The sequence below is a fragment of the Nerophis lumbriciformis genome, linkage group LG05, assembly GCF_033978685.3.
Source record: "Nerophis lumbriciformis linkage group LG05, RoL_Nlum_v2.1, whole genome shotgun sequence".
Taxonomy (NCBI): Eukaryota; Metazoa; Chordata; class Actinopteri; order Syngnathiformes; family Syngnathidae; genus Nerophis; species Nerophis lumbriciformis.
In genome coordinates this window covers 44,661,120-44,684,651 of record NC_084552.2, presented here as the reverse complement: position 1 = coordinate 44,684,651, position 23,532 = coordinate 44,661,120, and the positions used below count along the sequence as shown (strand labels likewise).

Below are 23,532 nucleotides of genomic sequence, written 5' to 3'. Positions count from 1 at the left end.
GCGATGCACAATTCCAGAGGCCATGTCTGTGTAACAACACATGCAGCGCATAATCACATTATGTGCTTCAAAACATCGCTCTCAGCACCTGAGCATGTTTATTCAATTGCAGATTTAACAGAGTGAACCCTCTTGTCAGTGATTCACACTCTTTGTCTCGGTGGGTGGAGGCGGGACCGTTTGCTCATGTAACGGAGGCCAGCCAGTGTGGTTGTGCAATCTGTACGTTGAAACACTCTCCTAACACAGCAAGCGCTCGCTCCTCTCTCATTCAGGAGGACCCAGGTTTGCGTCCTGGGCGTAACGGATGCAGGAGCTGGGACAATAGGGGGTTACAATGGTGCCGGCACCCGGATGAGAGTGTGGTTTTAGGGGGTGATTGTAACAGAGGCCAGCCAGTGTGGCTGTGCCATGTGTACATTAGTAAACCTCACTCCCTCACACCTCAAGAGCTTGTGCTAGACATAGTTGAAAGCTCTGGCTTTTAGCTCAGTGCCTAGCACGCTCATCTTGGGTTACATTCACACACTCAGGATGCACAGAGTAGCTAGTTGCTAGTGAAAAAGCAACAAGAATTAGGAGGAAAAAAGATGATTTCAAAGCCAAATGTCCCAATGTGGGAATATTTCAACATTAAAACGAATTAGCAAGATGAGCCCATCAAAACGGAAGACTGAGCAAGTATGCCGAATTTATTGGAAAATGGTGGCAACAAAAACAGACAACTGTCATGCTCACGCATTGCTGCGGTAGTTGTGACCCCACGATGCAGGAGACAGGAGGGCGATGTGCAGGTAAGACAAGTATTTCATTGTTTAACACAAGGATTTCAGCAACACATGTAACATTGTCCATAACCAAGGATAATCTTGCAGCCCTGACTGCAGGGCAGGCTGGCTTATAGAGAGAACTGACCGGCAACCACAAACACGTGTGCTCAGGTTGCCAATCACGGACAGGAGAGGGAAACAGTCCTCAGGCCAAAGTGGTGAAACCAGACAGGAAGTAGACAGAAATAAAAGGATTACTTGCATTATTATGATTATGATTGATTGGGTCTCAAAGTAATGCTGACAATAATATCGTTTATCGACAATAAGTTGTATGACAATATATCGTCCAGCAAAATGTGTTTCGGCCCAGACCTTGCATAACCTTTGCTTTGGGTGCCATGTTTAACCAAGGTCAATAACAAGAGCTTAACAATGGCTAGCTTGATCTGATGACAGACCATCAGCCAACACACACACACACACACACCCACGTACAGATAACCAAAGGACCAGAGCAAACTAAGGTGTCATTATAGTGTGTGTGCTCTGCTCACAGCATGTTGTGTATAAACAAACAAAGAGGTTAATCAAACTATTAATTAAATGAAAGCCTGGATTGTCTTTTATGCTCCATCAAATGTCTGTCTGGGCCTCAAGCAAGCACACATGCAAACCTACACCACATGCAAAACCAACAACAACTGAACTATAGCACGACACCAATGACACACTGTCCCGCGCCTCACCTTCAATTGTGTGCGTGTACTGCGAGTGTGCGGATGTGTGCGAGTGTTTGCGCGCAAAATGACTCATGGGAACATAATCCTAACAGATACCCAAAACATCACCCGTATGCGCCAGTGCACATGCAGCAGACAGCCCCCACATGTAGCGCAAGAGTCACTGCTGACTGGCAAAACTTTTCCACACTGGTGTCAAAAGTCACAGGGAAGCAGTACACTAAACGTACATACACACACACTGTGGATAAGCCGTGAACACTTAATTATTTGTCAGACAAAAAGCTCATTTTGTGTGTGGCTTTTGTAATGTGTACATATCATAAACACACCTAGGCAGGAAGCACATACCGTACCAGGATGTAACACACATCCCGCCCCAAATTTAAAGCTTACTAGTGGATGCCACACCCCCAAATTACCTCCTAAATCCACACACAGCTTGCGCTAATCCATATGTTTGAGGGGGAGATAAATCCACATCACCCCTAAGTGTAATGCATTACTGTAAGTCCTATAGCTGCCTGTTAGCGCTAATGCCAGGCCTAGGAAAAAACCCACATTAGCAGATTGCTATTGCATTTGGTTCCGGTGACATTGAGTTTTTGTGAGTGTTATGGTTACATTATGCATCAACGTATCATACAAAGTAGAGGTGCATGATAAATATTGGACCGATATAAGGAATTATGACATCACACAGATAAAGCAGTTAATATTAAAAATGACCTTTGATACATGATGCTCTAATGAGGCGAGATACTGTGCTGTAGGTGGGTTAAGGCAGTAGTCCCCAACCACCGGTCCACGGACCGGTACGCACAGAAACAATAATTAACTTATAAACTATTGCATTTTCTCCGACTTAACTTTCGCCTGTCCCACTAAACACACCAATAAGCTTCTTAATTATAACAACTCCTTACAATGCACATTAATGGACATATAAAATGTTAATGTGCCAGATTGTAGCCAAAGGCTAATTTTTCATGCTAATTTTTGTTGCCGTTTTTATTTGCCACACGTAGAAAGCTGGTCCGTGACAATAATGCATACAATAAACCGGTAGCTGGTGGAAAAAAGGTTGGGGAACCCTGGGTTAGGGTGACCAAATCAAGCGTTCCTTTTCTCCTTTGTGCGTTGCTTTAAGCCTGTTATAAATTTCCCCTTAGCTCATTGTAAACATGGCGTCAATCGTGTGGGACTTCTACACTGTTTCAGACGACGACTTTATGCGTGCTGTTAAAGTTAAAGTCTCAACGATAGTCGCACACACACTAGGTGTGGTGAAATTATCCTCTGCATTTGACCCATCCCCATGTTCACCTCCTGGGAGGTGAGGGGAGCAGTGAGCAGCAGCGGTGGCCACGCTCGGGAATCACTTTGGTGATTTAACCCCCAATTCCAACCCCTGATGCTGAGTGCCATTTTTATAGTCTTTGGTATGACTTGGCCGGGGTTTGAACTCACGACCTTCCAGCCTCAGGGCGGACACTCTAACTACAAGGCCACTGAGCAGGTTTTGCGCCAAATGTTCGGCAAACATGACCAGAGGAGGGAAAAAACAACACGTTTCAACTTACCAAACTTTATCAGCCACCTGAAACGCCAGCATCGTCACGACAGCGGTTTGAAAGCCTACAAAGATGCCCGTTGCTCAAAAATCTGTCCCAAAGCCAGCCGTAAAGAAATAATTGTTCCTATCGTGGTGTTTGAAAAGTGCAAAGAGTTTGCCAGAGACGATCCAGGTGGTAAGCCATCTGTGATTTCATCATGGAAATATGGCGCTGGACGACCAACCCTTTACCTTCATTGAAAATACTAGCTTTTGTCAGGACAAACCTACCGGTACAGTTTGCTTGTTTGAGTCTTTCTTACCTGCTGGTGTGCACAAATGACACATAAGTCAAAGTTTTAAAAATAATATGTATCAGTAAGGTATCGTTATCAGCTTGGCACATGGCCTCTTCAACCTGCTACCCTCTGGAAGGAGGTATAGATCGATTTGCGCCAGGACCACCAGAATGTCTCACAGTCTGTATCCCCAGGCTGTGAGACTGCTAAATGAACAGACTGCCCCTTTGCTGCCCTGGACCATCTTATTACCTCACTCTTCACCACCTCAATAATTGTGCTCTGGACATTGCATTGCTGCAACATCAACGTAACACCCATCAGACATTTGACTGTTCCCACCCCCACGTCCCTCTTATCGCGATCCTTCTGACAATGCTAAAATGCTAAAATGTAAACTATTGTCAACCTGCACATCAATGCAGTTTCTATGCCGCTGGACAAAGCTCAAACAAAATCTTGTTGTTCATGTATGACTTAAGTATTATTTTGACAATGACAATAAAGGAATTGATTGATTGATTGATTGAAAAAAAATTGTGCATCCCTAATACAAAGACAACCTCAGCTTATTTGTAGTAATCGTTCATCCTTCTTACAATCCACGCACACTGCGCTGATTTACGCCCGTTGTGAGTCATCGGGAGCCGCAGCATTTTAATCTCTTGGACTGCCGGGATCCCATTTCCATTCAGTCCCGTTTGGATCAAGGGAGGACTGACAGAGAGGAGGGGGACAGGGGGGGCGTTATATAAAGAGCACTTTAACTGATGAGATTGCTCAAGATGCTCTTTGACGTCACGGCGCAGCATCGCAACGATACTTCTGCTACCCAAAGGCACGACCGTTAACTTGTTCATCCTTGAGTCTTCTGAGCGTGCAGCACCGTACTCACAACAGTGTGGGCCCCATGCCTTAACTAAAAGATGAAAGTATGGTTTGTCTGCATTTCTAAAGAATCTCTCTATTCCCCCTTGACACACACACACACGCACACGCACACACACACACACACACACACACACACACACACACACACACACACACACACACACACACACACACACACACACACACGCACACACACACACACGCACAGCTTCAGCAGACACCTGAATTATCATAATGTGGATTGCCATTAATGTATCCATAAAGCACCACTGTGTGTTTGTATATCAATGTTCCAGACGGTGTGAGGAGCAGGGTACCACACAGTTTCATTCAGTACACCAGTGTCTAACTTTGTACACAAAAATACACTATAAAATAGGTCACCACCTGGAATTTACGAAGCAAGTAGTTCTCAAACTTTTTTCCACGAATTCCCACCTCAGAAAAAACACTTGGCTTTCCAAGTACCAACATAATGACCAACGTTAAAATACAGTGGCATAGTAGGCCTAAATATTCATTAAAAACAAGGCAGAGATTTTATTTAACAAGTGTATTTTATATTTTTGGCCACTGTTACACAATAACACTGTGTTTGAATATTTAATTATTTGGCATAACACTAGAGGTAAGAGTCTCCATTGGATAATGTTAGTTATCTAACTGAGTGAGTCGCTTCTCATTTGTTTAACAACCATGACAAAATACACATGTTGTGGTCTTGGAAAAGAAGTGTGTTTCAGAAGGGTTGAATTACTGGCATTCATCAAGCATAACACATCTAATTAGACAGTTGAATATTTCGAATCTTGTCTTAAAATCCACTTTATAGTCTGGCTTTATGTGTCTTTCATGGATTTCGTATTACTTATTTTGGTGTTTGTATTTATTTTATTATTTGGTCTATTGGTATTTCAAATGTAATGCTGAAATGCAGTGATGTACCAGGTGAGGCATTGATGCCCTGAAGGATTGTTTTACTGCTGAAATGCATATGCTCTAATGACTGTTAATACAGGTTGCTCATAAGATAACAAGAAAAAGAAGAATTTATAAAAACTTTGAAAAAAGTAAAAAAAAAAGTGGAGTCGTTCTTACCTTCTACTCTTTTTGTATGTGAAGTACATGAACCCACAAGTCTACCCAGAAGCCTCATGTTAGTTTGTGTAGTGATTTTTACTCCAGTAAATGTTAAGTAACTATTGTTAAATACATTTATAACACTTAAATGGACAAATATTAATATGTATTTTATGTTTGTTTTTGTTTTTTTCATCACTACAAGTCAGGGTCTGCCTCATCTACCCACCCTGACCGCATGTCCATGCTGAAATGACTAAAATTGAGTGAAAAACCATCAAACGCAATAAAAAGTGGAAGGACAATAAGGAACCTCGGTGCAGGGGATTCTGACCACAAGTCTGGACAGACATCAATGTTTTGACATTGCAGAAGCTTGCAAAAAAGATGCCACAGCGACTGAATCGAAACGGGAATTAGGGAATTATTAAGAGTGTGTGATCTTTCTTATTTGGCTGGTCAGTGCATGTCAAACACACAATTATGCAAGACATCCCCAACACATTCCAAAGATTCTCAATGGGGTTCTGCACTTTTTGGTAACCAATGTGTGAAAATGCTCTTCACAGTTTGAATCCTAGCATTGTCCTCTCGTAAATATGCAAACAATTCATTGATGGAATAAACTGGTCATTAAGTCTGACCAGGTAGTCTGCTGACATCGTTCTTTGGACACATAAGTACATTGCTGAACTGCAGCCACCACCACATGCTTGGTTCAATCAGGTGGTGACCTTTTTTGGTCAGGCAGTATATGCATATTTATTTAACAGTGCAGGGATACGATAGTGAATGTGCAGTATCAGTCAGTATGTGTCCATGCACTAAATTAGTAAAATTTCTCAAATAGTTCGGCCCTAAATAAGCCTCCTACAATCCATGGAAGCACCTTAATCCAATCATGTTTGGTTTTTGAAAAATCGGACTAACACACCTGGATTATGTGATTGAAAACCAGATCGGGGTGTGTGCTGCTGGAGTGGACCCTTAGTATAACCCGGAAGCATAAATCATTCAATAAAACATAGCAACAATTGTCAAAACAGGAGAAAAAAAGAAACAGATAAGGCAGCTAAAGGAATTTTAGAATGTCGGCCTAATTCAGACTCTCGGACAAAATACGAATGCGATGAAAGAGAATGCAGCGGTTATATAAAAGGTGAATAGTAAAGCGTACAAAAACCTCTTCACGCTGCATTTGTGCACTCCAACTGATCAACAATAGCTTTATATAGAACAGCAACCTTCATCTGGAACTGTATCAGCCATGGAACGAAATGTATTTTCTTCGGATTTAAAACTCCTATCAATCCACATAGCCTTTTGAATGAACTACGAGACATTCGAAAGTTTCCTTCCAAAAATTCCTTCTAAAAAACTCTCTTCCACCAGTCTTTCTTTGCTTTGGACCTGCATTCGCTCCAATACATTCTTGGTAATAGCGTCATGTTCGTAGCGCAACACAAGATCATTTCTTGAAGCTGTCTGCTATTTAACATCAGCATAGCCATTAGATACGTAATATTTGTAATATGTGCCAATACTACAGTGGACATCAGGTACAACAGAGCTAGGCTGTTGACTTGTAAGGAGCGGCAGATGCCTTGGTTTGTGCGACGTCATTGGTCAACCGGAAAAGCAATATGTTTACCTGCGCTAAAAGGAAATAAGCGCCCTCCAATGTACGGGAGGCACACGGCGTATGAACAATCACAATAGAGAGTGTGCATGGACACTGGGACTTCACATGTAGGTGTGAAAATAGAAAAAAACGAACAATATGAGAAATCAGACTAATTTAGTACATGGAAAGTGCATAGTCACTGTGAATTCACACCACTTGTTGTGAAAGCACCAAAGCACACTATCCTGGGTCAGTTCTCGACATGACCCCCTCTCATGAAAGGTTCTCCAACCTCCTCCACTGTTCTTTCATCACAGCCATCTTGTTGTCCCTCCTCCTTCCTCCTCCTCTCCCTGCACCTAATTTCCACCTCACACATCAATTAAAAGCGACCACAGTGAAGCGCGCAGAGGGGGTGGTAAAATTGGAGTATGTGTGCACAGACGGCGGGATTTAATGAGAGGTTTGTCCACACATACACACACACACACATAGAAAAAGACCACTCGTGGTATTATCACACAAATCTTTTCTAGCGGCAGGCCATACGGTAGCACCAGACACAATAGGAAGTGCATGTAGAGGAAGTTTCCTTTGTTAGTTTCCTGTCAATAAACCTTCCCTTAACCCCCATTACACACACACAAACACACACTTAAAAATGTTATTAAATGTTGTTAGTTTCATTCAGATGAACCATTACTCAGCATAGGAAAGTGTGCGTGTTCCCGTAATATGGTGTGACAGTGTGTGTGTGTGTGTGTGTGTGTGTGTGTGTGTGTGTGTGTGTGTGTGTGTGTGTGTGTGTGTGTGTGTGTGTGTGTGTGTGTTCTACTGAGGTGCAAATGATCTTTATTTTCTTTAAAAACCGGTTTAGCCAAAGACAGTTGCCGCCAACAGGTTAAACCTGATGGTGGGCAACAAAGAGAGAGTGGTTATATGTTCTATGGTACATATAATACAAAAGATAGAGGATTTCAAAAGCAATAACAAATGCTGTGCTGGCATGTACAGTACACAGGGCACGAGAACTGCTTCGTCTTTTGAACACAGGGATCAACAGCCTTTTTTTTCTACAAAAAAATTGAACTCACCAAAAGATGCTCATTTTTGTAACATTTATTTTAATTGCTTATTTCAACTCAAACAAAAGGAAATGCACCAGTTTTTACCCGAATAGAACAAATTGTTGGTATCCACAACTCACATTTTGTATTTAAAAAATCAACAACAAAAAATGTTGTTCATCTTCATCATGTATTTCAGTATGCATTTCTTTCTGGTTCAGTTTTTATTTTTGTATTAGAGCTCCTTTAAACACAAATAAGTTGTGTTTTATTATATGACTGGCAACATTTGAATTGTACTTTATTTAAGATTAGATAACTAATCAAAATAAACGTTGACTAAGGGTGCTCCGGCTTCCTCCCACCTCCAGAGACATGCACCTGGGGATAGGTTGATGGGCAACACTAAATTGTCCCTAGTGTGTGAGTGTGAATGTTGTCTGTCTATCTGTGTTGGCCCTGTAATGAGGTGGCGACTTGTCCAGGGTGTACCCCGCCCTCCGCCTGAGTGCAGCTGGGCAACCCCGCGACCCAGAGAGGGACAAGCGGTAGAAAATGGATGGCTGGATGGAATTAAAACGAGATGAAAATGTTAATAAAAACACATTTTAATCATACTTCTTTTTGTCTTGTAGGTGGGTGAGAAATTTTTGGAATATATCCAATCACAGCTCTTAAACAGCGCATGAGAGAGGGGCCGGGAGTGAGTTACGAAGGAGAGCCAATCAGATGCTTTCCTTTGCGGGATAAGGAAGTTGGATTCCTCACCGCCAAAGCAAAACTTTATGCATTTAACAAGTTCCACATCTTAATATGTGCACACCAGGGAGAAAGAGAACAGGACTAAATTTACTGAAAGTTGAGTTGACTAAAATGTGGTGAAATATAGTCGACTAAAACTAGACCAAAACTATATCAACTTAGATGACTAAAATATGGCTCAAACTAAAAAGCATTTTCGTAAAAAGGCTAAAGTATGACTAAAACTAAATTAAAAAAATGCTGTCAAAATGAACAATGGTTTAAATAGATATGTAATATGTTTATATAAATACAATAAAAATAGGACTGATGCACAAATACAGCAACAAACTCCTCACATTCGATTATGTCTAGCGAATGACTACAGCATACTGTATGTCGTCCATCCATTTTCTACTGCTTGGGATGACACAAAACAAAATGACACAATTCAAGATATTAACACAAGATGATAATCTTCACACACACAAGCAGACATATTGAACAGCTAGCGTTTATTGTGGACCTTCAAATCAGTCTGCGCCAACTCTCAGAGGTCTGTCTCCTTCACATATGAAACAAGGTCAACACCAAGCTGCCGCTGCCTCAGCATGACCTTTGACTTTGCCCTAAACCTGGGACGCTGCTATGTTAGCTTCTGGTGCAGAACGATTGATCAGCCCTCTTGCATTTTCATCAATAATGACCTATTTCATGTCCCTGTACTGGGCAATATTCAAGTATGTTGGACAATCGTTAAGTGACCTCTCTTTGTTATTCACCTTCAGTGGCAACATGATTGATGATGGCCCCACACAGCGGTCTCAAGTACACAAAACAAATTGAAAAAACAATCTCAATTCAGACTAACATGCAATCTTTTTTCCTAAATGACGACCTCTTTCCGCTCCTGGGTGCGTGCCTCACCAGCCAGGGCAAGTTGGCTTCGCTGTCCTGGTTTTACTCAAGGCTTGCTATCATTTTACGACTAAACAATTTTCCCAGAGAACCCCAAGCTCAATTTTGAGCAAGAAAATTGTGATTCACATTACTTGTAGTGAGACGTAGAGAAGTCATCCTACAGGTGATGATGGCGAGTTCACCTATAATTCCATCATAACTCTCGTCAGGATGGTCTTGATTTGATTTATAATAAATAGAAAAAAGGCTAGGCTGCACGTTAACTCGAGGGTAAATTGAAAAAGTGCTGGAAAGCTTGACGGCTTAAGTGTACCCGCCTGTGTCTAAATGCCCAAAACTGTTCTCTATGAATAATAATTGCTTTTCACTTATATCTGATAGGATTTCCATGCAACGGAGGGCTGGAAAGAGAGTGAGGCGATGGCTCGGAAGGAATTCCAATGAGCGGCTGATTAATGCTTGAGGTGCCATCATCTGAAACTCTGGAAACATTTTAAGATGCCTAAGAAAAAGCAGCACAGGCCACACAAAATGGGTGATACAGGGGAACTTGTTAATGTTGACGCCATCCTGCCTTATCATCACTCCGCGGACATAACAATATTTTATATTCTTATCTAACTGCTGTGGTAATTTTGTTGTACAGTATGTCACGACCACAATGACTATAAAGCCCAAATCTTTCTTCCCATGGCTAAAAAAACTAAAAAATACATTAAAAGAATCCAGGTTAATAATGCCCCGCTTTTATTTTGAAGCTTATCTTGCAGGAAGTATGTTTTAATGCTGTGTAAAGTAACAAGATAGCAGTTATATTGCTGTTACAATACTGCAACACATGTCAACATTAATGTAGCCATTTTCCATAGAAATTACCACTTTGGATCTCACATTTTATGTTGACAAAAGTGGTCCACAATGTACTGTAAGTCAATGCTGACTTAAGAGGGCACTTTAAAAAAAAACCACAAGCTGAACCAGTGTCTTGTAACAAGGAAACCTGTTTTAAATGTTCTATTTGTCCAAATGTGCTTTCCTTTTGAAAGAAGGGTAAAATCTTTCCAAGTGTCCACAACCCCCATGAGGTTCGCATAGGTACTGCAGGGAGGTCGTCACATTTTTGGTTGACTAGACTTTTTTAATTATCCATCCATCCATTTTCTACCGCTTTTATATATATTTTTTTATATACTCCCTGTTTTTTTTCCACAAACTAAAATGTTTTCAAACAAATGTTAACATTGAGCCAACACACTGAAGTCTAGTTTAGCACATACGTAGTTTAGAAGAAGAAAAAATAATTTGTTTGTAAATAAATATAAGAAATTAATATTCTTCTGTAGTAATTGTGCAAATTACACAAGAATGTAACATTTAGTAACGTGTGATATTAAGTTATTACGTGCAAAGTGAGATATGTCAAGCCTTTATTGCTTACAATTTTGATGATTATGGCTTACAGTTTATGAAAACTTTGAATTGAAAATCTGAAAATCTCAGAAATTGTAAGGTTTCAAAAACTGTAAGCTAAGATGATCACAATCATAACAAATAAAGGCTTGGCATCTCTCACATTGCATGTAATGAGTTTATATCACAGATTAGTTTCATATTTGAACTCAATTGCTGACATGCATGGCCTTTTACACCATGTTCTAGTGTTTTGAGTTTCACCTGTAAAATATAATAACTTTTCTCTAACAACAATTGAACATTCACCTACTGAAAATGCAAACTTAGTCACTGCTCTGTGACATTTGTCTAGCGGCAGACGTGCACTGGGGCTCTCCGCCTCGGAGCCAGTCAGAATCTCTCTCTCGTCATCTAAATGAGAAGACATTCATTTCAATTCAGCAAATAATAATGCTAATATGATAGGAGGTGTTAGCGCCTGTTGTATTCAGATGACGTGCTAGCGTTACTGCTGCTGGGATTAGATAAGAGCGGTTAAAAACGCGACATTCATTTATAGTTATTGCATGCTGCCTGTTCAAATGTTTCAGCATATTGCTCGCATGTCCTCTCAATGAACGAGCAGCCTCATAATTATTACAAGTAGCGCTGTTGCTACTTGATATAATACTAGCAACTACTCGTTGTTGTTTTTAATAGTATGTGATAATGCCTTTTATATATTAAAACATATTTTGTTTGTTTTATGTTGTGATTGTATGTTTACTTGGACGCTGGAGTCTGCAATAGAGCTTGAAAATAAAGCTTGATTGTTGCCATCTTTTCCTGTAAAATGTAGTCAACTTTAGCGGGTTTGTTGCGCACTGGCTGCGCCATTTTGCGATCTGACGTCATTACGCATGTGGCCTAATGACGTCATCCCCACCCTAAAGAGTCAATATGAGAACAGTTTGAAAAAATGGCAAGCAATTCCAAGGAATTGATACACTGGGAACCGGTTCTAAAAAATCATCAGTTTTCGATTCCTATCTCTACTTACAGGTGACTGACTAACCACGGTTACGATAAAGGAGTGTGTGCACTAAAAATAAATTGTGTGATTAATATGGGTATATACCTGATTAATGCCATAATTTGTTGTGATTAATCACATGAGGGGCAGCACAATGGAACAGGGGTTAGTGCGTGTGCCTCACAATACGCAGGTCCTGTGTTCGATCCTGGGCTTGGGATCTTTCTGTGTGGAGTATGCATGTTCTCCCAGTGACTGCGTGGGTTCCCTCCGGGTACTCCAGCTTCATCCCACTTCCAAAGACATGCACCTGGGCATGATTGGCAAAACTAAATTGGCCTTAGTGTGTGAATGTGAGTGTGAATGTTGTCTGTCTATCCCTGTTAGCCCTGTGATGAGGTGCCGACCTGTCCAGGGTGTACCCCGCCTTCTGCCCGAATGCAGCTGGGATAGGCTCCAACACAGAGAGGGACAAGCAGTAGAAAATGGATAGATGGATGAATAATCACATGAGTTAACTTGTGAAATTTGACAGCCCCAAATTAAAAAATTGCTTTTTTGACTGGCAAAATGTATTTTTCGATATATATTGTCGAGTTGCGCTACGGAATGCACAACTTGACAAAACACTGGGATTCGATGAGTTGGTTGACATAGACAGGTTGTTAACACTAGCCCATCCATGAGATTTTCATGAATGGCTGAGAAACGAGCTCGCCGGGTGGATGGAAAATAATTCTGCAGTCTACGTAACGAGGCCAGTTTAGTTCATCAATCCTTTGAAATGCACATAGACTTAGGAAAGACAAAAGAGAATTGAGACCAAAGGGTGCTGCCTCTAAAAATCTCAATCATTAAAATATATTTTGTGTGTGTGTGTGTGTGTGTGTGTGTGTGTGTGTGTGTGTGTGTGTGTGTGTGTGTGTGTGTGTGTGTGTGTGTGTGTGTGTGTGTGTGTGTGTGGCCTTTGACGTTTGACTCTGGTTGACCTTCACTCTGACGAGCTCACAGAGGGGATTAATGTCAGAGCTGCACAGGAGGTGCATTATGGGTAAAAGGAGTGTTTTCATGTTTACTTTTTAATTTTGTGTCCACCGCCTGTATAGGCAGCAAACACGATCGGTCTGAATTACTTGGACCCTCTGCTGCCAAACAGTGAACTCTTGTTTCACGATTGCAAAAACAAAAGTCCAATACTTTGTTTATAAACACTGTCCTGTTTCTGAGGCGAAGGAAGATAAGAGAAAAGTCAAGCACATCAGAGCAAACTAAAACAGTGCCTTTCCCATGATAGCACTCAACAACACTAGCCTCTTTCAGCAACATGATGGGAAAGTAATGGGAGGAGGGTAGGAGAAGAATGGCAGTGCAATGGAGAACGAGATGCAAAGATGAAAAAGTGCTCTCTTGTCTTGGCGTATAAGCGCGTCTTTTTTATTCTAACAATGCGGCGGGAAACCAAACACATAATCCACTGTAGGTCCACGTGTTGTCACCGGCTCTCTCCAGTGTGAAAGCATGTCACAATGAGGATTTAGCACAGCATAACTGGACAAAACACCTGACGACAGCCTCAAATCCTCTTGCGGCTACTAAGAAACCCCAGCAGCTTTTCTGTTTTTATCTCCTGCAAGTAGTAGAAGAGAGGCGCTGAAAGGCCTGTCGCTCTCAGTGGGACTGCATCCACTTTTTTTCATAAGGAAACACCATCCACACCCACACAAACACATAGTCCGCCTCGAGCCAAGTGAAAATATTGGCACTGAAGCGCGCTGTAACAATAATTGTTTGCGACTAGAATAGCTCGCTAAGATCCACTTGACTACAAACACAGTATGGCTGCACCTTTCTGCAAAAAATGTTAATCATGATTTTTTTTGCTTATAATTGATATTGCCATGCTCTCTGAGGTGTATTTTTTACACCATGTTCAGGGCCATGTGTTTTTCTTTTAAAAGAAATGTCCCTCTTTTTGAACCAATATTATCATCATCCAATTGTTTTAACTTCTCATTGTCTTGTTCTGCTTTGAAGGGTAACTGCATTTTTGGGGGAATTTTTCACAATCATTTTGAGAGACAAGAACAAGTATGTCTTTTTTTTTTTTTTAGGATTTTAAAGATGATTAAAAAAAATGCTTGGAAGATGCGGCTAATTAGAGTCACCGTTGTAGCCTTCAAAGCCCTCTAAAAACACTTCAAAACCCTCCATCAATGTTTTATATACACACTGCAAGTCTATATATTATGTAGTAACAGACGCGTTCATAACAATTTCTAATGTTAAAGTTAAAGTACCACTGATAGTCACACACACACACTACGTGTTGTGAAATGACCCTCTGCATTTGACCCATCCCCTTGTTCCACCCCCTGGGAGGTGAGGGAAGCAGTGAGCAGCAGCGGTGGCCACGCTCGGGAATCATTTTTGGTGATTTAACGCCCAATTCCAACCCTTGATGCTGAGTGCCAAGCAGGGAGGTAATGGGTCCCATTCTTTATAGTCTTTGGTATGACTCGGAATGTCACATGTTCGATATTTACCGTATTTTGGTCATTTTAATCATTTCCGGGGCCGATTTCTTCCGAGCATTGAGTTCTGTTTCCATAGCAGCGTACTTCCGACTTCTGGTAAAAACTGTGTGTCCTACTTCCGGGAAAAAACGTGAGTGTGTTTTCTAATCATGGCAGACTTTGTAACAGACAACGAAGACGACTATTTTTGGTCAAATGAGGATTCACAACCTTTTCTTTTTGAAGCTAAATATACGAAGGACGAACTGTTGCTTTTAGAAGCCAGCATGAAGAAAGGGTGAAACATTGGAGCGGACGAGAGAGTGAGAAGTCAAGAGAGTGAGGTGAAAAGTGACTCGAAGCTGCAAAATGTGCAACATGAAGCCAAACTATTTTGACACAAATGGAGTGCTTACCCCAAAAACGGAAATAAACGTCCCGGGCGAGCTGGATCAAACTGTCCATCGAGTGAGTAAAATCATTGATGGATCGATGAAAATAAAGACAAATTAGTCCGAATGCAGCTGAGATAGACTCCAGCACCCCCCGCGACCCCGAAAGGGACAAGGGGTAGCAAATGGATGGATGGATAGTGCATCCAGGATTACCATTATCCCGGCAGGAGTGTCCCTGAGTAAAATCGCAGCATTTGTTTTTGATGCATCGCCTCAATTACTTCTTCAATTTAGAAAATAGATTGCATTTTAGTTTGAGTTTGGGCAGCCCTAAAGTGTAGAAAAAAATAATTAGGGGATGAACACTTGTAATAGTGGCATTAAAGCAACACAATACCTGCTAATCGTATGTGCCAGTAGCTCAGCTGTAAATGGAGCCATGCAGTTATGAGCCAGGACCCCAACCCACCCCCGCCTGCCTCCACATGGTGCCAACACCCTAACGAGTTTCATGTGAGAAGCATTACAAAGGGCTGCCTGACTCGTGGAACCCACTCGACATCCAGTCACAACACATGCACACATTACATTAGCGTTCAAAGACAGGGTTTGCTATATTAAGGCCACACATTATAAAACGCACACATTTGACCACTCCCTCACATAACCTGGACTCGCTTTGATGAGCACAGGAATTATTTTCAAATTTTAAAAACTGTGTTTCTCTATGATGCTATGCACGGTGCAAAAGGCATACATATCTATAAGTTTTTTTTGTACAAATCTAGGACACTGTCTCTAACACAGGCCACAGTTGCGTAATAACACAAATGCTCACTCAGACAAACATACACTCACAGAGAACACAGACTTATGGCAGCATTTCAAAAAATGTGCTTCAACATCTATACTATAGCGTACAAGAATTCCAAAGGGATAGTGCTCAGTGCACAGCGCAGCATTAGAGCAGAGCCCATTAGGGGAGTCGTGTAGTCCCGCAGACACAAACGGTGACGCAACATCCACATCTTTTCCTCCTCACCGCCTCGGGGAGTAAATACCATCACATGGTGGAGACCTTCCTCTTTGTCCAACAAACTTGTGATGAATGTTTTGTGTTATTATGGAGGTCTCCTCTCTCTCTAACTGTCCTTCGCTTTGCAGAAAACAGGAAGCCTGGCTAATCTGCGCCGCTGACCCCGTGGGTCAGAACACAAAGACTGAGCTTGTTAGAGAGCAGGGTTCCTTTTGCAGTCGCACTTGGCTCTCGATGGCTTAGGGGAAACCGCTTATGTCGACTGCCCAACACATCAAGTCCCGGTTCCCACTTGATATCAGTGTTGACTTACCTTTCACCAACTCCCTCTGCAACCAAACGGCCTGTAATGCTTTGATTGACTAATGACAAGTTGGGGTTTTTTCTGTTGGACTATAATGTCATATTTTATTGATGGCTTTACTTTCATTTTCAAAATAGTGCCTTTCTTTCCTCTTTCACAGAAAGTACACACAAAAAAACAAAAACAAACAAAAAATTACTATTGGCTTGAGTTTGTAAACAATAACAAAAATTACAAAAAACGATTTTTTGATAATAAAAAATAATGATCTAATAATAATAACTGGGATTTATATATAGCGCTTTTCTAAGTACCCAAAGTCGCTTTACATGTAGAACCCATCAATCATTCACACCTGGTGGTGGTAAGCTACTTTCATAGCCACAGCTGCCCTGGGGTAGACTGACGGAAGCGTGGCTGCAATTTTGCGCCAACGGCCCCTATCATTCATCATTCAATTCACCGGTGTGAGTGGCACCGGGGGCAAAGGGTGAAGTGTCCCGCCCAAGGACACAACGGCAGCGATTTTTGGATGGTAAGAGGTGGGGAGCGAACCTGCAACCCTCAGGTTTCTGGCACGGTTGCTCTACCCACTACGCCATGCCGCCCTGCAGTATCTACAGTATACCAATACTATACATTGTATCGTTACTGTCTATATCTGTTTCGATCCGCCCACCCCTGTTTAAATTCAAGAGCTATCTTGGTGGTAAGCTATGCTTTTTTGGATCCTCCTACAGCCGACCTGGGCAAAACACTTCCCGTTGAGGTTAAATTACTGCAAGTCTTCGACTTTAGACAGTATTTCAATCGTTGGAATATGTGCTTTGGAGTGGTATACGGGTTATTACGGTAATCTATGACACAGTCGCTCCAGGCAGACAGTGTGGGCGGGGTTAGTTTCTAGAGCAGCCAGTCTAAAACGCGGGTGTCAAGAACAGAGACAGAAGCAGATTTTTACAACATATTCTGCAGAAAAGTGATAATACATCAGATTTAAATTGTTTTCACCCCTTTGCGTTCAAATGTTTCTGTGTTTGTTGCATTTTGCTTGATTGTAAAAGATTTTGATTGAGGTGGTCTGAGAAGTAAATAAGGAGTGACCTTCTTATGTTAATATTCAGTGTTTTATCGTTCATAGTTTTTACTGTAAATACCACATTGTTTATTTTCATGTACATTCTGGGTGTCTCATTTAGTAAAGAACATTAAAATTCCATTCCATTGTTTGACGTGGTCTGTCATAACGTTTTTAGCATTCTATCAGACATTATTGTGAGTTTTTGTATTTGTGTTCCTGAAAAAAGGGAACCAAGCACACATACTTTACAGCAGATTTTTACAGCTATATACATATACATAAATATATATATATATATATATATATATATATATATATATATATATATATATATATATATACATACCGTATTTTTCGGACTATAAGTCGCAGTTTTTTTCATAGTTTGGTCGGGGGTGCGACTTATACTCAGGAGCGACTTATGTGTGAGATTATTAACACTTTACCGTAAAATATCAAATAATAATATTTAGCTCATTCACGTAAGAGACTAGACGTATAAGATTTCATTGTATTTAGCGATTAGGAGTGACAGATTGTTTGGTAAACATATATCATGTTCTATATGTTATAGTTATTTGAATGACTCTTACCATAATATGTTACGTTAACATACCAGGCACGTTCTCAGTTGGTTATTTATGCGACCCCGAAGGGAATAAGCGGTAGAAAATGGATGGATGGATAACATACACTTATTCAGTCTGTTGTTCACTATTGTTTATTTATCTTAAATTGCCTTTCAAATGTCTATTCTTGGTGTTGGGTTTTATCAAATAAATTTCCCCCAAAAATGCGACTTATACATCAGTGCGACTTGTGTTTTTTTCCTTCTTTATTATGCATTTTCGGCAGGTGCGACTTATACTCTGGTGCGACTTATACTCCGAAAAATACGGTATATACGTATTATACACACTTGCCCCAAGACATTTTTTTTTTGTCAATGCGGCCCCAGAGTCAAAATAATTGCCCAGGTCTGTCCTACAGAGTGTACTGTAGCATGTTTTGCTATTCATTATCTTCTAGTCCTCCAGTGATAATGTTACTTTGTAGAAAAGTAGTTTATTTGCCGCCATAGAGGCGAGGATTATAGTAATTTAGAAGCTGCATTGTGGAGGGACATTTGTCGCTAGCTTGCTCGCGAGGACGCTGCATTGTGTTGAGGACAACTTTGTTCGCTATCAAATTTGCAGGACACAGCTAGAACATGTCATCAACATGTATTATCACAATATGACAATGGTATTAAAGGCTAAATTATTTATATTATAGTAGCCATGTGTGTCTTCTTTGGGTGTAGTTCGCCTGGCTTGTGATATTTGCTTGTTCAGCAACCTATTTGTCAGTTGACCACTGGCGGCAGTATTGAGGGGTCCCTATGAGAGCATGAATTACAGTGCACTTGGTGCTGGTAGCAGGAGGTCATATAGTTCTTACCGCTAAACAATATCATGACTGCAAGCTCTTTAGTTATTCTTACCATCTTTTGTCATACATGCAAATTCATTCAACCAGCAACAGAAGAATGCCCATCAGGATGTCATTTTATTGATTAACCTTTTTGTATAATAAATGGTATCATATGCCCAACACATCATTCTGGTAGACATTTACTTCAAGTGCGTTACAGCTGGATACGCCGCACGAGAAGCAACTGAACAGCGGTGCAGGATAGTCGCTACATATATTGTACATCGTCTACATTGCGCAACCCTAGTCATTATTATTGCCCGCAGCATGACACAAAAACTACATAACTACTGTGTCTTTACACAGTGACTTCCTGTTCAGTGCAAGGTATACTTCAAAACAAACGAATGGCAGAATTGATCTGCATTTTACCACAGCAACCAAACAAATACACTGATTATTTTTTTAAGGTTTTTTAGCCGCTGTAAAAAAGCTTTATCGCCATTGTAGTCAAGAGTTAACTTAGCCTGTTGGTGTTTTTCTATTATTTTCACATGTAATATTTTTAATACCATACAAGACCTACAACATACATTTACCATTGTGCTTGTGGTTTGTATTGTATACTGAGAATGTATAATACAATAACTGAAGGTCCTGGGTTCAATCCCGGGCTCGGGATCGTTCTGTGTGGAGTTTGCATGTTCTCCCCGTGACTGCGTGGGTTCCCTCCGGGTACTCCGGTTTCCTCCCTACTCCAAAGACATGCACCCGGGGATAGGTTGATTGGCAACACTAAAACTGGCCCTAGTGTGTGAATGTGAGTGTGAATGCTGTCTGTCTATCTGTGTTGGCCCTGCGATGAGGTGGCGACTTGTCCAGGTTGTACCCCGCCTTCCGCCCAAATGCAGCTGGGATAGGCTCCAGCGACCCCGAACGGGACAAGCGGTAAAAAATGGATGGATGGATGGCCTGATAATGCGTACTAATTTACTGTATACTGACTTCTTATGTGTGCACTGACAGGACCGCACTTTTAACTGTTTCTTATAATTCACCTTTATTATTGTTACGACTTCCTCATTTTAAGCTTTTATATCATTTAATACGGGCAGCACGGTGTCACAGGAGTTAGTACGTTTGCCTCACAGTACGGAGGTCCTGGGTTCGATCCTGGGCTCGGGATCTTTCTGTGTGGAGTTTGCATGTTCTCCCCGTGACTGTGTGGAATCCCTCCGGGTACTTCGGCTTCCTCCCACTTCCAAAGACATGCACCTGGGGATAGGTTGATTGGCAACACTGAAATTGGCCCTAGTGTGTGAATGTGAGTGTGAATGTTGTCTGTCTATCTGTGTTGGCCCTGCGATGAGGTGGCGACTTGTCCAGGGTGTACCCCGCCTTGTAGCTGACCCCGTAAGGGACAATCGGTAGAAAATTTGGATTAATGGATGAATCATTTAGTCCTTTTTGTAATGCCCTGTCACCCACTTGCATGCCTTTTTCTTCACTGTATCCTTATTTTACCAAGCTGGTGGAAATGTGAATTGATCTTGGAGATAAATAAAGAATCCATCCATCCTTTGCAAAATAAGGCAAGCTAAATACTATTACAAACACCTTCAAAAGGCTGCAGTACAACCGCCCCATAGCAACAAACACGTTGTTCAGTTGGGTGCATTATTATCTTAGAGAAAAACAGGTGCGCACGTGTACCTAATGTTGTGTCCAGTTAGTCTACTAAAAAGATGTGCATATATATATATATATATATATATATATATATATATATATATATATATATATATATATATATATATATATATGTATGTATATATAGTCATGGTTCCAAAAGACCACAATGAGGCAGCTAAAGCGTCCACTTACCTTTCAATCCTCTAAGGGTGGCTGCCCAGGAGGCTCCGGGTAGCGAACAACACACCGGGAGCAGGATGAACATTATCCCGGCAGGAGTCATCTTAACTCGGGTGTACAGTGGAGGTCCGCTCGCTTGAGATATGTTTGGACTTTTTAGCTCCAGTGCATCCTCATTCACACTCTCGTTAAAGTTTAGAATAAGGTCGGTGCCACTTGTCAAATTCGGGTTGGAAGAGATCTCCTGTCACATTGCTCCTGTAGTGTGCGCTCTGCACAAAGCGCGCAAGCAGGAGCGAGTCCACTCATTTCAAAATGTGTCGTTTTTACGAGAAGGGAGGCAATCGGGCTTTGATGTTGTATTTCCTCGCTGTTGTGCTTATCTTATCAGTAACGGTTAGAAACTGCAAAAAAAGTAATCCAAACTGATCGCGGTCTTTCGCATGGGATAGTGACTAATATCCTGGACGAGGATAAAATGAAGACTCGCTCTTCTGTCCGGTTCTTTGGCCAATCCCACCGGCTGAAACAAGTGGCTTCTTTGTGAAATATCAGCGTGGTATTCGCATGAAGAAAAAAAAACATCAAGGAAAAGGATGTCAAGAACAGGTTTATCAAAGAGGTCCACGCACAGCAGTGTACGCCTCTTACAGGACTACAGTGTGATATGGAGCGACCACTTGGCCCCGCCTCCCGGAAGAGGAAGCACAACAGGTACGGTGATGACGTCACGAGTGGCCTGAATTGTGGACCGTTCGATACTAGAAGAAGGAAATCCATCCTATACCATTTAAGTACAGGGCCAGTATTCTACTCCGATAGGTTTTACTTGAAATGTAAAAAAAAAAAAGATAATCATGTTTATCAACAAACATTTGTAAATATATTACCAATACATAAGTGGCGTACTGTAATAATATCAATAAATTAGATAAATACGAACGTATGTAACGACATTACAAATGCAAACTATTTTGGATTTTTGCCCCAATTAAAACCCTCACGTGTCTAAATAATTATTCCCTGAATTTATAAACACAATACAATTTATATAAATAACGTAGAAATATGAACAACCTTTAACTATGCAAACAAGTAATATTGAAAAATATCGATCTCATCACGCTACAGTATTGAGTTGATACTACAACTACTTTTGATATCGATACAAACAAAGGGTCAGTTCCAACTACCAAAAGCAGTACACTATACTTGGGACATTTTTCAAAATCAATAATTGAGTATATAACAATACGTACAGTATATACAAAAATATAAATAATGGCGCAACACAACCACAAAGCTCACAATTTGTGAAAAATAAACATAGAACTGAAAAATATCGGTATCTTCACACCAATGTTGACTGGGACTATCACCTGGCCTCGGTAATGATACCGAGGTTGGACCCACCCCCCCTTCTACTTCTCTGTGGACACCTCCACAACATAAACGTAATGTATGGATGTATTTGTTCCATTATATTATGTACAAATGTAAGTAATAGTAGTTGGTATTCATTTTGTCTGTTCGAGTCGCGGCCATTATTGGAATTAGTCTGGAGTCGTTTACAGTGACGTATCAATTATCCGCCATTGACATTTATGCTAGTGCTAGTGTTGAAGGTAAGTCATATTTACTCATCAATGTGTGTTTCCCGACTTTATTAACTGCTCCTTGAGGTGTGTACAAGTGGCTTTGTGTACTTATGCGTCTTTAAGGCTTCTTTAATTATATATGTATATTCATTACATATAGCGATTACAATTCCTAGCTTGGCTAAATATGAAGCTGAGTTTACCCATCGTTATCCATTGATATTATTCTCCTTTAATTGCCTTTATTTGCTTGTAAACAGTGCATCGCCGGATTTATTTTTAGCAGTGTGAATACTACATTTATATTTAAAATTAAAGTTAAAAGTTAAAGTACCAATGATTGTCACACACACACTAGGTGTGGCGAAATTATTCTCTGCATTTGACCCATCACCCTCTTGATCACCCCCTGGGAGGTGAGGGAAGCAGTGAGCAGCAGCAGTGAGCAGCAGCAGTGGCCGCGCCCGGGAATAATTTTTGGTGATTTAGAGTGCATCATAAAGTTATGTCAAATTCGTAATAGGGCTGCAACTAACGGTTAATTTGATAATCGATTAATCTGTCGATTATTACTTCGATTAATAATCGGATAAAAGAGACAAACTTCATTTCTATCCTTTACAGTATTTTATTGGAAAAAAACAGCATACTGGCACCATACTTATTTTGATTAATGTTTCTCAGCTGTGTGTACATGTTGCAGTTTATAAATAAAAGTTTATTAAAACAAATTTTTAAAAAATTGCCTCTGCGCATAGCATAGATCCAACGAATCGATGACTAAATTAATCGCCAACTATTTTTATAATCGATTTTAATCGATTTAATCAATTAGTTGTTGCAGCTCTAATTCGTAACTATCTACACTAAATTATTTTTTTGGTAAACTGTGATGTGTTTTTACACTAGCAGCATAGACATTATTTAACCCCTTACTCGCTTGTCAATCATCTGATCATGTGGGCTCTGAACAGTAAAGATGATTACGCCTTGATAAGTTAGTGGTCACACTTTATGGAAGTATTATTGTAGCAAAATGATTTGTGTAATCCAAGTCGTGTGCGCGTGTACTATTTTTTGTGTCTGTATATCAATCTGAGTGTGTTTTAAATTGTCTGTCTGTCCCTAATCAGAAAGAACCCCTCAATAAGCTGTCAACTTAGACATAACTTCTGCGACACTTCTGCAATGTAAGATTTGAGCG

The 23,532-nt window shown here is 40.7% G+C and overlaps 2 protein-coding genes across 12 annotated transcripts in view; one reads left to right on the top strand and one right to left on the bottom strand.

The window, feature by feature from the left end:
- sema4f (sema domain, immunoglobulin domain (Ig), transmembrane domain (TM) and short cytoplasmic domain, (semaphorin) 4F) overlaps positions 1–21,409 on the bottom strand; it is a 67,126-nt gene extending 45,717 nt beyond the window's left edge. Inside the window, exon 1 of the mRNA XM_061959246.1 lies at positions 20,743–21,409. Within this exon, the coding sequence (XP_061815230.1) occupies positions 20,743–20,833 (91 nt within the window). The 5' untranslated portion in view covers positions 20,834–21,409. The remainder of the gene's footprint in view (positions 1–20,742) is intronic.
- Positions 21,410–22,096: 687 nt separating this feature from the next.
- Positions 22,097–23,532, top strand: part of m1ap (meiosis 1 associated protein) — a 71,338-nt gene continuing 69,902 nt past the window's right edge. For 6 of the 11 annotated variants that reach the window (XM_072913240.1, XM_072913242.1, XM_072913241.1 and 3 more), the window contains exon 1: positions 22,097–22,184. The gene's annotated coding sequence lies outside the window, so the exon portion shown is untranslated. Of the gene's footprint in view, positions 22,227–22,291; positions 22,356–23,499; positions 23,519–23,532 lie in introns of those variants that run through there. The other 5 variants (XM_061960139.2, XM_072913237.1, XM_061960140.2 and 2 more) reach the window with 5 other exon arrangements.